A 14,764-nucleotide genomic window follows, 5' to 3' on the forward strand; every position below is an offset into this window, starting at 1 on the left:
CTCATTTCCATAAGCCGTTTCTTACCAGCAGCAACCCTGCTCACCTAGCGTCTATCTAGTCAGTCCAGTGCTGTCTTTTTCTAGGTCACTTCTGAATGCGCTCCTGTATTTATGGTAACAGTTTGTTTCCTGTTGATCTTGTACCTTCTGGTGTATTCACTTTTTTTTTTAATTGGAGAAAAAGCATCTCACATTTAAAATCCAAACCATCACACAAATAGAATTGGAGTTTGCATGCGGAATGAATCTTTTATTACTAGATTATAAAAATAAAATACAAAATAATTTTAAAACAAAACTTAAAACACTGTACAAAGCTTTAATATGATACAAATGGGAAAATTAAATAAATAATTACACTTTTATGTACAGATGATCTATACAAACGCACTCCATGTTTCTGCCAATACTCTGTCCTTGGTTGCCTGAGCAAAGCACATCAAAGGGGAAGGTTGGAGGGGAAGGGACACACAATACCTTTAAAGGCATTTTCTTATCTCTCTGCTTTCATGGAGAAGAGGGGCGAGGGGGAGAAACGTAGACTTACTGAAGTCATCTATTCTAACCCGCTAGTCCTGCTCAACAAGAGAGAATTCTGATTTGTGGCTAAATCTGATTTAACAGTTGCCAACGGCTAATAATTTAGTAAAGATTTCTACTTCAAAACTAGATGCTCCCCCCTCACCCCCCTTTTTTTCTTAAAATACTAGCAGCATACAATGGCCCAATGCAATCAGCACTGGCTAGTTTAGGAAAGGTGTCCAGGGGAGGGCCAGGCCCTGTGCACCTGAGAGAAACCAGGGCCTCGGCAAGCCTACGTCACTCCATCTAATCTCAGAGTCCCAAGGAGGCAGTTCCCGTACTTTATCGTTGTATTTCTGAATGCCTTTTTTGCTTAGTGAATGAGTTTATTTATCTGATGAACTGTTTAAAAACAAAATGCTTCTGGAAAAAATCCAAGGGGCTTTCATGTTCCCGGATAGCTCCCTAAAATAAATCACATTACACTCTGGTAGCCTTTCACCCTGTGCTGGTGCGTGAAGAGCACCCAGACAGACCAGGGAAGGTGAAGTGCTTTGGGGGCTTTTTAAAGATTTAAAATTTTTCTTATAAGGGTGTGGGGATGGGGGAGCAACAGCATATGGCAAAAGTAGTCTATATAAAACTTGATTGAGTCAATGTATATGTGAACACATACCATATGGAGCAATCTGAGAAGAGGACAATCCTATCCATCATCAGTGTGCAAAATTAGGTGAGTGAGGAACCCTAAAGATCACAGCCTCAGACACATCTGCTTAGTTGGGCCGAAGTCATGGTGATCCTATTTGCCTGGTCGAGGGTGTCTGGGAGGAGTGGGCAGCATCACAAACAAACGACACACACTGTCACTTGTGAGTAAAGACAGAGCAGAAACCTGTGAGCCTACAAGATTTCACGGAAGAGAAAGGCTTCATTTCTTTGATATGCTGACCAAGTGGTTACTAGTCTTCAGTGCCTTGGGGTCATGGGTCATCTCAAGATGATCTTTCTCTCCCCACATGATTATTCGAATCCAAACTTTCTCAAGAGGAATAAGAAATGTCAGGTTTAGATATTTTTTAAGTAGGGACAGAAATTGCTTCACAGAGAGACAATCACAACTAAATTATAAAGGGTCTTGAGTGGGCAAGACTTTAATGTCAGCATTCCCTGGCCAGCCAGGGAATGAAGTTGTAACATCCAAATTCTCATTTAAGTGAAAGGGAATCCTTGACTATGTCCTGACTTACCTAAGAACTCAAGATTCCTCGGGTACTTCTGGCAGAGTCTCCCAAGCCATGCCATGGTTGGGCAACAGATTCGGCAGCAGGCTCCCAGGTTTCCCTGTGTGAAAGGTCTCTAAGTGCTGAGAATACCCAGTGATAGCCATCTCCACTTGGTTCCCACGTTCTCCGGGCACAAACCAGGAGTCTATTGGCTAGGAAGTGGTGTCTTGACAACCTTCTGGGATTGTCCGTGCACTGTATTCTATGATACAATCTAAGGACGACCTATCTCTTTCTCCCTTCTCTAAATTAAGGTCTAAATAGACACCTGTACTTTTCATTATTAAAACACAGATAAGCAGCGATTTTCCACTACTGTACTGTCTATAGAGCCAAACTCAAGAGAGTTGATGCCTTTGTCCTCCACCAGTCTATTTCCTCGGGGATTCAGGTACTGTTAGGCACCATGCCTAATCTCCTGCACGGTGGGTAAACAAACAGGCAGCCTCTCTAACAGAGAATTTCAGCAAGCAACTTAATTCCAAAACACATGAACATAACCAAGAATAGATTCTCTAATGTGGTATGCTGTGATAGAAAGGAATGAAAACAAAGGCTTTAAAGTGTGAAAAACTTTTATCTCCAACATTAAGTCTAAAGTTACCTACAAATATATTTTCAAATAGCCAGCGTGAAATGCATCTTTTCCCTAAGTCATTAAAGTACGAATTCTGTAACCGGTTTCTCTCAACAATTTCTTATGTCAGATAAGGAATGTAGCTCCTAGAACGAGCACTCCTCTGCTCTTGGGAAAGAGCATTTGCTTTCAAGGGAAAGCTGCTGGGTAGAGAAGAACTGGCTAGGGTTGTGACTACCTGTGTCTGGGTTAGAAAACATGCGCCATGTATGCTTTTTCCTTGGGGATGCAACCACAGAAATGTAAGCATGAAAAATCTGTGGCCTAGAAAGACTCGGATGACTACTGAAGACTCCCAAGTCCCCAGAGTGGCCAGGAGCCTATTCCACTGTGCACCACCAGTACAGTACGCAGCGGAGGTTTGCCTCGTATTTTAAAGCAAGGTTATACAGTGGGTAGTGATGACAGTGAGTCGCAATGACCATTTTGCTACTTATCTAGAGCTTGGGTATCTCGGCAACTTTTACAAAAAAAATTCACAACATGCAACTTTAAAAAAATCCAAAACTAGCTAACTCTGCCACTAGCACACTCCCTGTACCTTGCACACCAGAGCGGAAAATCAGAGTGGCTTGCCTAACTCTTAACATCCCAAGATGCTCAGAATCTGTGCTTGACGATTACACTTGATATGGCCCAACTGTCCTCCTTTACTCACTACACATTGGAATGAAATGCCTTTTAAGGTGTGCATATAAAACAAAAAAATTACTATGTGGAAGTTTTATATTTCAACAAGTTCGTAGGTCCTAGAGGTCTGATGAATGCTACCTAAAGGGGTTGAGCCTGTTGCTAATTCCAATCTCTGGCTCCACCTAATTCTTTAATCCTATGATACTTTTTATATGGAAACATAGATAACTAGCTATTTGGCTACTAAATTGCCTACAGAGCCAACCCCCAACATGGAGCGAGTAGAGAAGGGTGGGAAGGGCAGGTGTGACTAGCCAGTCAGTCACTCTGCTTTGCTAGGAGGAGTCAGGCACGTGATCTTCAAAAGACAATTTACCTTCTGCCCCATAGGACTTATAATTTGGTTTGATTTTGATGGATGGCTAGGCCCCACCCCTTCAGAATAATTAAGGTGGTTTTTGATTACTTGGAATTATCTGGTTGTCATTTAAATCTGAAATAAAGCATTACTAAAATAAACACCAAAAATAAATAATAGTAAATAACTCGTTCTCTACATTGTGCTTCTAAAATGAAACAAAACCCAAAATCTTTGTGCCCAAAGTGCTTTCTTTGTCCAGGGCTGCCGCTACTTGTAGATTTAGCCTGAGAGACACCTAACGTCTAAGCACGCCTCTGTTTGTGAAGAGCACAAAGCAAATCTCTATGCAGGGCAGCGCTTTGGAGCAGATCTAGTGGTACATAAGATATCATTAGTAATGTTTCCTTTTAAAAGTAAGAGCTGAAACATCTTTCCTCTACATGCAAAATAAAATATAATTAGGAGACTGTGTATCTCTGAGATTTAGAACTTACTGCTAGAAATGGGGTAACACAGTGGAAAGATTGGTAGAAAAAGGGAGGAGCCAAAAAGAAAGCAAGCTGTTGCCACACTGCCTTTGCGGGTCCGTTTTCAGTTGCCGGCAGAGATGCCAGTGAGAAACCAATGACCCACGCACCCCACGGTGCGTGCACATGCGAGGAGTGAGGGCTTGCAGCGGGCTACTTTCAGCACCCTCAGCTAATGCAAAGGGGGAGAGGGGAGCGCAGTCCTGAACTGTAGGTGACTCCCCCACCACCTTCAGGAAAAGAAAAGTGAGGTGAGAAAACCAACCAGACGGAAACTTTAAAGACACTTTCTTAAACATTCTTGATGTCGGAACCATGATTTTCATCCCAGCTTATCCACTCTAACCGTAAGGACAAACCTATGTTACTGTAGTCTACAGTCCCCCGCTCTACCAGCTGAGCTATGGAAGGGTGGTGTCAAGGACAAACCCAGGTGACTGATATGACATCTCTTTGAACCAGTATTGCAAGCATGCCTCAGTCATTGTTCCCCTCTTGAAGTCTCCTCCACATGAAAATGAAATACTCTATCTTGGCTTGTTCAGGACCGCCGACTCTGGCGTCACATAGGGGAGGCAGCGCATGCCAAGAACCCTTTTTCAGAAGATGAAGTTAGTCAAGGCCCAAGTACCCGTGAGGCACCCAATAGAAAAGGATTGTTACCATCTGTTATCTTAAATTACAAATGGAGAATGAGAAAGAATGAGTTCATATAAGCATATGTCTCCCTATATATTTATAAATATATCATTTACCATGGTGACATGCAAGTAGTGTTAGAGCAACTATTATACAAATAATACAGAGGACTGGCCTTCCAATAATACAGTTGCTTAAGTTAAATAGCAAATATGTTTTATCTACTGCATTCCTCTGCAGTGCTTGAAACCAGAAATTAAAATTCCGCACTACGCATTTCCTATGGGAGACCATATATGCCTCAATAGTGTTTTGAGTTTGTTTTTAAAAAGTTCACCACAGAGAAAGAGAACCAAATCAGTTCAGGGCAGCTTCAGGGCAGCTTTGATGCAGCATCAGGGTATGTTCACATGGCGAGGAAATATTTTTCTCTCTTTCCTCCCCCCGCCCCCATCCCACCCCAATGGAACCATATTAGGATTGGCAGCAAACACAAGGTCAACAAGAAAGCAGATGTTTGCTGGAAAGCAAATTTCAACAGCAAGCAGACCAATTTATCTGACCTTAATAAGGTCTTTACAACACGAAACACCTGGAGAATTTAAGAGAGACCATTTTCAAAATCTGGAATATCATTTCATTTTGCTTGATTCCTATTAACAAAAGGGTGAGATTAGAACAAATAAAATCCCTCTTACAGCTTCATAAACTGAGATTACATGGAAATCAAACTAAAGTACAGAAGAAGTAAGTCATAAAACATTGAGACATAGTTAGCCTAAATTTATTTCTGAAGATATTCATTCCTTATGGATAAATGTATAAAATGCACTCTTGACTATTATAAGCCTCAACAACCTAATTGCTTGCTTTCTTGACTGCTAAAAGCATAAAGCCACATTCTACACACCTGGCGCTTCCAGGCGTCCTCTTGGAGGTGGTTTCAGAGAGTTTGTCCTGAAAAGACCTGAGGAAGCAAGGTCTCCTCTGGTCAGTTCCCTTCTGTGGGAGGAAACAGCAGGGATGGCAGGACAAGCTTCTTCCATACTCTGTCCCTCTCTCCCTAAAGCACCTCTATTTAGACTTTTTCTTTGTTTACCAAAGTTTCTCAGTTATTTTTAGGAGTAAAAATGTACTGGGTTAGGAAATGGTACTCCAAGAAAAATATAAGGGGATTCAAAAAGGTAGTTGGGAGTTGAAATTCCCAGCATGTACTGCTAAAAGTACATTAATATTGTGAAGAGGGAAGGGGAGAGATTGGATCAGGTGAAGCACACTAACTTTAAAAGGAGAAATCCAGAGAGGATACCAGGGAGGAGGCAAGGTAACAGTGTGAATTCTCAACACCCCAGAGAAATGCACGGGTTAAAAGTACCCCAGCAATCTGGGGCCCCGCAGCAGCCTTCTTACACAGACTCCCATGGCCGACCAATCCTGACTCTCCAAGGTTGGGAAGTTTGAGTGAAAATATCAAAATAAGCTTCACTTTGCTATATATCATCTTTGAGGAGAGCCTTAAAAAAATTGGGCTAAATCTTTAAATTCTGTTTTATCTCCTACCCTCAACTCTTTTGTTCCAAAGGCCGGTAAACCAATGAAAGCGCCCCCTGGGATTTGCTGGGTTGCCCCTTCCTATGTAAAGGCCTTCGTGCCTGACCTGCTTGCTGCCTACCATTGGTAATTCCTTATCACCTAGTTATGTCTTCTTATAAATAATTTATCATGTTACTGTTTTTGCAAATGAAGATCAACACTGATTTTTTAAATAGACAGTACAGGGACACAACATGCATCAGGTGGAGGAGGAAGATCTCACACCTTTCAGAGAGATGCAGCCCAGCTCCTATCTGCTGAGTTTACTGGCTGACTTATTCTTCCCTGGAGGGGTTTTGGTGCTGGCGGAGTGGTGGTGGAGGCTGCCAGATCCTTTGAGGCCGTTCTTGCTGGGCTTGCAGTGCTCCTGCTGGCAGGACCTCCTGGAAGAAGAGGAGCCTGAGTGGCTTGGGGGTGACTTGCTTCTCCCCAGATGTGGGGATGAACTCCTCTGGTCATGGTGGGGCCGTCCAGCCCTAGATGGTGAGGAACTAGACGTGCGAGGCAAGGAAGAGCTTCGAGGAGAGGCACTGGGACTTCGGCGAGGGACAACTGGACTCTTGGGTGGTGTTTTTGGGTTGTGGGGAGATCCTGGGCTCTTGCTCTGAGTATTGCTCCGGGGTTTCTGAGATCCATTTTGAAGAATTTGGGCCAGACGGGAGAAAAGGTCAGAGTCGGAATTGCTACTCCCTAGAACTTTATATCTGCGTAGTCTTAAGAAAACAGAAATAATTATTTTCATTTTAATTCAAGCCGATCTAAAACGTCACAATGTCTCCAATCGTGTATGATTTATATAAAATCAGAAAATACATCATAAACAATATCATGAGTTCCTTCAAATATGAGAACGATCAAATGGGCAATATTTACCTTAAAGCAAAGATGAGAAAATAAAGGAGAGGGGAGGACAGGGAAGCTACAGTAATAAAAACTGACACTATGAGAAAGCTGCCACACTGAAAAATATCTATAAGCTACCAGGGCCACTGCCACTGACTTGACTCTGACTCATAGTAACCCATAGTAGAGAGTCAAACTGCTCCTTTGGGCTTTAGAGACTGTCAAGCTTCATGGGAACAGACTGCCTCATCTTTGTCCTGTGGAATGGCTGGTGGGCTTCAACTGCTGACCATTTGGTCAGCTGCCATACACTTAACTGTGTCACCTGGGCCACTTAACAATATGTATAACAATTGTTAGATGGGAACCTAATTTGTGGTGTAATTTTCACCAAAAAAACAATAAAAAGAGAGAGAAAAAGCAAACACAAGGGGGAAATTCTATGTTCTGTTTTTTTAAATTCCATGATCTTTTAACTCCATTTGTCCATGAAACTGTTTAAGCCTCCTTGTGTTCAGGATGAATTACTCTTTCACATGCTAGGTACTGGCCCTGGAAACCTTAAGTCTCCTAGCTCTCAGTGGGAATGCACCTCCCTCACAGGGTGGCTGGGCAGATCCGGCGCAATAGTGCAGCTCGCACTTCTGTGACGCTACTGCCCTCTCCTCCTACCAGCAGGTGTCTGCTTCTAATTTCAGGATTAACTGATTTACTTGTATCGAGTACCTATCAAACCATAGGCTTCTAGGACTGGAATTTTATACACATGCGCACACACACACACACACACACACACAACCCCTTAGTGTAAGTGTTCAACGTGACCTGCACTTAAGGAAATCAGGAACGACAGATTAAAGTATATTTCAACCGTTGTTAATAAAACTATAGTTAATGTCCAAAACAAAAGAGTGGTTATTGGTTCCTTGTGGGCCTCAGCTTTTGGTCTTGACAACAGGAAAGCTGAGGTGAGGCCGACTGCTTTTCTTACTGGCAATTTGAGCCTGGGTCTCAGATTCTAAATCTAGAGGGTTTTCATATGAATAGTAATGTTTTCTTTGCCCCCCATATCTTTCTGGTTTGGCCTAAAGGTCTCATACAAAGTGAAAATATAAGTGTTTTGTAACCTACAAAAATAGTGGTGATACTGCAAAACATGATGATAAGGGCCATAGGGTCCCCCCCAATAATAAAACCATGGTAATTAAGCAACCAATAAATGACTAGACAAATAATCCAATGGAGCATAGCACTGGATCCAAAAAGGTACTTATGTTTCAATGGGATATCACCAACTTCAGACCAGACACAGGGAGACCTGGGGGAAGTCAGTCAGAACGCCACAGTAGTACTGCCTTGCCTTGCTGGGCTTCACAAGTTGTCTGCTGTGTGCACAGTGTAGCCTTACCACTTTTCTATTGCTTAATTTCAGTGGAAAGTATTTCTGCTGTGTTTTTCTGACACACTTCTGTCCTAACAGGTTCAGGCTTTGGATAAAGACACAAAATTATAAAAGAACGGTACTAGAAGATTTTGTTTTTAAACGGGGGCTTTCCACTGCATGATATAAAACCATAAATAATATCCAGTTCCATGAACAGTAAATGCTCCTATGAAGCAAAAAGCAACATAAATCAAGTTCCAAGATAAGGCACAGAGGAGAATAAAATATCTTCAAGACGTTTAGACAGAGGAATTAATAATTACAAATACCCAATAAAACAATAAGATAACCTGCTTGCCAAATATCTCCCCACCAAACTTTAGGTGATATATAATCTCAAGCATGTGGAGAAGCAAGCTCACATACAGTTGATGTGAGGATAAATCACTAGGGTAACTTTTTTGAGAGAGCATTTTGAATATATAAAAATCATAAGCATGCACACCATAGTAATTGTTTTTAGACCTCTGTTTTCTAAAAATATGGACAAAGGTGCTGAAAACAATATATAAGGTTTTTCACTGCTGCACTGTTGATAAGAAAAAAAATCTGGAAACCACTTGAATGTCTATTAATATAGAAATAGTTTAATAATTTATACCATGAGTTATTATAGAATACTCTTTCAAAGAGTGAGATAAATCTACATATACCAACATGGAAAAATGCCCAAGATAGGTTTAAAAAGTCACATATAGAGTAGTATTACTACCGGACCCTACATGTTTACATATGCTTGAGTAGGTTATGAGAGGGCCTCTCTCTTTGTAATTATATATTTGTGCCATTTAAAAATCCTTGTCACGGTTATTTTATTGCGGGGTGGTAATTTACACAGAGAGCAAGTTAAGACTATGAGTCAATGAACAGCTCTTCAATATGGTCTGGACAGAAATTTCAAGAACTCTCAATGGTAAGGATGAAGGGGTGAAGGAACATAAATGCTAACAATCCAACTCATCCCCTCACAGTGAGAAGCAATTCCCCACCAGCTTTCCATGGCTTTATGGAAGCAGAGTTGTACGTCTTTTTCCCACAAAGCAAATGACTGGTGGGCTCTCATGCTTTTGTTGGGGTCTAGAATCCATTAGGATTAAGAAATTAAACCTTCAACTGCTGAAATGCCCACTCTTTAACTAAGGAAGTAGGAGAAGCAGCTCTAGCACCTGCAGGGAACACAGGCATACCAGCCCATCACGGACCAGCAAAATGCAAAATCAATTCACTCACAGTGAGTGACCTCACAAGGCAGAGAAGAACTGCCCCTGTTGGTTTCCCAGGCTGTCAATCTTTACAGGAATGGACAGCCTTATCTTTCTCACCAGTGGCTGGTGAGTTTGTGGATAGATGCCCAATTTGTAACCCACTGAACTACTGAAATGCTCCAACTGAGGACTGAACTCATTGCTTGGGTCCCACTGCCCTATAAGTCTGCTTTGCTAACCCATAAGGCTCTGGCGTTGGGCCAGCAATAGGTTACTCTTCACCTGTTCTGTTCTTCCCCACCACCTTGTCATTCCGAAAGCAACATGCAGCTTCCTTTGGTTACATCTGCCTTCATAGCTGTGTGAACCTGAGAGCAAGAACCCCACAGGAGTCTGGTGTTCCAGGGTCTTGCAAGTTTTCCACCATGGAAAGGGTCCTTTCTCACCCACCACTCGTCCATCATTTGTTTTGTGGAAGCTATTTGAATTTTCATTCTTTGACAGGTTTCTGTCTTACACGGGTTTTAATGTAGTAAAATTTGAGTGGAAAAATAACTCCTTTCTTCTAGGACCTAAGTGAGGAGATCCAAGGTTCAGATGAATTTCAGGGTGGGCAGCTCTGTAACAGCTGGCACAATGGTACTTACTGCTACAAAGTGCTACATTCAGGGGACACACAAAATTGCTAAGTAATAAATGATCATTAAGAGTTCTTTGAAAAAATAAATTAAAATAATAATAAAAAAGATTTCTTTGAATTGCATTCCAAAGCAGCTTAAGCCACAGAGACTCCATTGCCGTTAAGCACAGACGTCAAGCAGAAGAAAAGGGGCTGAGTGAACAGTGTTCATGGGTGCATCGTTTTCAAACGCCTCAGCTAAATGACTGCAGTTTCTTCAGGACCAGTCTCCTGGGTGCTCAGCCCAGTGACACCTCAAAGCTAAGGTTTAGTTACCCTGGGACCACAAACTCCAGGTCAAAACTAAACTGTTCTGCTATGTAATGAGATAGACAGAATCTCATTTTAACACCCTTCACAAGTCTTCTAACAGGTGGAGGCCTGTTCTACTGTCTGGAATTGATGGTGATTTTCAGGAAAAGTATTTTAATTTTTCTCTTTCTTAACCATTCTGTCTTGTGAAGGCTTGTGGGAAACAGAAGGATTTCTCCCAGTTTGTCTCCCCCAAATAGATGACAAACTTAGCTGTTTGCGAATGACTATACAATCAGGGGTTATTCTCCCTGAGGGTTATCAGCCATCTAGAGCAAACAGACACCACTGTTTATCCTGCAAGTAGGGCCCACTCCCTTCTGATAAGGATAGTATTTGTCTGTTTCCTTGTAGGAGACCCCAGAGAGTTCAAACTCGCCCAAGCATGACCAAGGTTAGGCTGCCATTATGAATCTAGGGTCCACCACCTTGTCACATGTATACCCCTAGACCTTCCCATTCCCAAAGGCACACCCCAAGCTCATCCCCTTCCTGTCACACTTACGCCTATCATATATCCCCTTCCTACGATGTGTATGCCTATGGTACTGCCCCTTCCAGTGATGTGTGGTTACCTGTAATCATGCCCCCTAAGGAGATATAACCCTTGGTTAGCAATAAAATGGGGGCTCTCTCCTGCTCTCGCAGCTGGGCTCCCCCCACGAGGACCACCAAGCGAGGCTGAGGTGAGCATGCTACCATGAATTGTGTCTGACTCCATTAATTCAATCTCTCTTCTACCTCATGCTGTTTATAACTTTACTATAATCTTTACTTATTATCGCTGTACAATTGCACCTACCGGACCTGTGATGATTTGTTGGGGACCCTCCTCTCCCCACAAAGGCTCCCTGGAGGTGCTGTGGGAGAAGCCTTGAATTGCTAACTGTTAGGTCTGAGATGAAACTGTCTATTCTATAACAATTCACAGTCTTGGAAATGCTAAACAGGGTCACAATAAGTCAGAATCAACCTGATGGTGGTGGGTCTGAGTTTTTTTGTTTTGATAACCCTGTGAACTTCTCCCAAGAAAGCAATGAGCTATCCCCTCTAAACATTCCCCCCTTGCCCAAACTGAATCACTCTATGATCAAGTGTATCATGAAAAGATCTCAAAAAGCAAGCATACCATATGGTAAACAGTAAATGCGTTAGCTTTATCCTGTGTGGCTACATACGTCCTTGGGCCTAGAGAGGACTTTTAAAGATTTTTGATGACTTCATTCATTATAATCCGGTAACCAGTATAAACAGGACCCATTCATAAAATTATAGACACTGCATTCCTCATTGAACCTGATATCATAAATGAGATTTGTTACGGTGAGGTTCCAGCTACAAATGTGTAGAAAATTACTGAGTATCTGGTCAAAGTGGAGGAGTCCCTGGGTGGCGTGCATGGTTAGGCACTTGGCTAACTGAAGACAAGGTGAGTGATTTGGATAGACCCAGAGGGACCTTGGAAGAAGACAGCAGCGGCTCCTGAAAACCTGATGGAGCACTCATCCCCCTGGGACACACAGGTCAGTCACTGTAAGGTGGAAGTGACCTGATGGCAGAGTGTTTGTTTTGCTTCGTTGTTGTTGGTGGTAAAACGCACTGGGGAGAGAAGTCACAGCTCTCCTGTGTGCTCAGCACTGCACAGCCCTCGATGTGTGTTACCTTATTTCATTCTCCTCACACCATGAGGCCACGATCTCACCCATTTTAAAGATGAGGACATTTAGGTTCACACTGCTAGAAAGTGGGAGAGTCAAAATTAACCTGAATTCCTCTGACATCTACACTAGAGTGTGCTATACAATCAGGAGAAGACAGAAATGAAATGGATTGGCAGAGCAGGCAAAAAAGAAACAAAGCCACTAATATATTACAATAAAACATAGGAAAATAGTACGCATGCAACAGCATTACCTGGCTTCTACTCCTGGCCTAGTTGGTGGCTTTCCTGGTGGTGGCCGAGGCAGGAACTGAGATGAAGCTGAGCTACTGACTTGATCTGTATTGGCCCAGGAAACTGGCCTTGGGATTTTGCTCTTTCTGGACTGGGAGATGATGGGTGACAGAAAGCTGTCTTCAGCTGACCTGCTCAAGTGAGAGTCTGCTGCCAATCTTGAAAATGGGGTACAGACTTCCTCCTCAGAGAAGGAGGTCGGAACAGCAGCTAGCTTTTCCCCTAGCAGTTTATCAGAGGCACTTGAGAGGTCACCAAGGAAAGACTTGAGTTGCCTTTTTTCCACCAGAAGCTTGACGAGGTCCGGCTGGTAAGCTTTCTTTTGCAGGAGCTTTTCCTTTGCAGAGACAGGAGAAGATGATTCAAGAGCCGAGTCGATCTCTTGTGCTAAAACAGGGATTCGGCTATGTCTAGTTACAAAGGATGGCCGAACGACATCCTTCCGGGATGGGGGACAATGTTCATTCTCTGAAACACAAGGAAACAGCTCTCCATTTTTAGGAGCAATTCTTTCTCTTTTACCCTCTTGGTGCAAAAAAGTAGAGAGGTCGCCTTGATGACCTGGTAAATCCTCACTCTTGATGTCATCATCCTTGGATAGCTTACATTTTTGCATTGCTGCCACCTGGCTTATTTGTCCTTCAACATGTGGGTCAATGACTCTTGGAGAAATTTCTGAAGTTCCAATTGCCAGAAGTCTCATTATCTCATGGTTTTTGTCCTGATTTGGCACCACACTAAACATTTGTGTCTTTGTTCTATCAAGAGGTTCGGTAGTAGCTGAGTGATCCCTTTCTGTAGTTACCAAGTCCCCTGGGAGAGGAGAGATCTCAATACAACACTGCCCTTTACTGAGCTTCTCATTTTCATTATCTGACCCTAAAATACTTTTTTCTTCAGTTTCTCCAGGGAGACTCTCAAATTCTCTCACAACCAGTCTGCTATGGTCAAGAAGATCTCTTTGTCCGAGGTCTTGGGATTTGTCACATTCTCTAATATGCACTTCCTTGGGTAACATGTCATGACCAATGTGATCTAACTGAAGCCCTAAGTCTGTTCTACTTCCTCCACTAGCAGGTTCACCCTCTGTCACAACCAAGCCAGAGAAGTTCTCCCTTGGAGAAGCCAGTTCCACAGTGGGCTCCACAGGCGGAAGATCTTTCTTTTCTGGCTGCTGACCACAGTGAAAGCTCCCTGAAGTTGACTGCGTGGATGCCGCAGAAGGCCTGGGAACTGTAGCCTGTAAGAGAATGAAAACAACTTTTAGATGAGGTTTGACATGCTCTGTTCAAATCTTCACGTGGTTAACCAGACCTACTCAACTCATAGTTATAAGGAACGATTTGGAATAAAAATGGATGGTAGTCAAACTCCATTGTTCAGGAACTGCACAGGGCAGTCCACCTTCTAGGTTCATCCTGTTCCTTCCTGCGCCTACTCTGTGTCCTGGACGATCGACTTCCGCAGACTGTACCATCTTTGCCCTTTTGCCTTCTAATTGCTACTTGAGTTTGCCAATGGTTGGGTAGCAACAGCGTATCAGAGAGATGAAGAGAGAGAATCTACGTGCTTATTCTCTCAGCTTCTTCTTCATTAGGGACTGCAGCTTTTGTGGTAGCCACGTCCCACCACTCCTGGCCACAGTCCCTACAGGTAGCGTGGCCCCTCCCACAGTTATGCCACTTACCAGGTCCCACTAACAGCCCACCAATCTCTCTTACTACTGATTCCATTTGCTTTCTTAACTCTACCCAGCCATCTATAAAAGGTTCCTTTTACTTAATTTTCTCCAAGTTTCTTTGAATATGCCAGAATCCAAATACTTAAAAGGAAAAAAAATTAACAAATTATTATAAATGGAAAAGCCTGACATTTTCATGCATTTATGGAAGCTATGTACTTTATTCCCCTTAAATTCTATCACTCAAACAATGTTTGGATATTAAATCTTCCTACTAACATATCCTAGACCAATATGATCTAACTGAAGCAAACATAGTATTTATTAATGTTTCCAATCTTTACTATTTTAAGGACAGGGCTATGAGAAAGTGAAATTCTACTATCGTTCCACGCAGGACATTTCAACATTTCAATTCTATGAGAGTAAGATTCAAGATCTAATAAAA

At 42.5% G+C, this 14,764-nt stretch overlaps 1 protein-coding gene across 2 annotated transcripts in view; it reads right to left on the reverse strand.

Annotated features, from left to right (window-relative positions):
- Window positions 1-242: 242 nt before the first annotated feature.
- The window catches only part of TTBK2 (tau tubulin kinase 2), a 174,373-nt gene continuing 159,851 nt past the window's right edge, over window positions 243-14,764 (reverse strand). For both annotated transcript variants that reach the window (XM_075532131.1, XM_075532132.1), the window contains 2 exons: window positions 12,596-13,875; window positions 243-6,911 (listed from right to left, as the gene is read on the reverse strand). In XM_075532131.1, the coding sequence (XP_075388246.1) occupies window positions 6,449-6,911; window positions 12,596-13,875 (1,743 nt within the window). In that variant the 3' untranslated portion in view covers window positions 243-6,448. The remainder of the gene's footprint in view (window positions 6,912-12,595; window positions 13,876-14,764) is intronic.

Source organism: Tenrec ecaudatus, chromosome 14 (assembly GCF_050624435.1).
Source record: "Tenrec ecaudatus isolate mTenEca1 chromosome 14, mTenEca1.hap1, whole genome shotgun sequence".
NCBI lineage: Eukaryota > Metazoa > Chordata > Mammalia > Afrosoricida > Tenrecidae > Tenrec > Tenrec ecaudatus.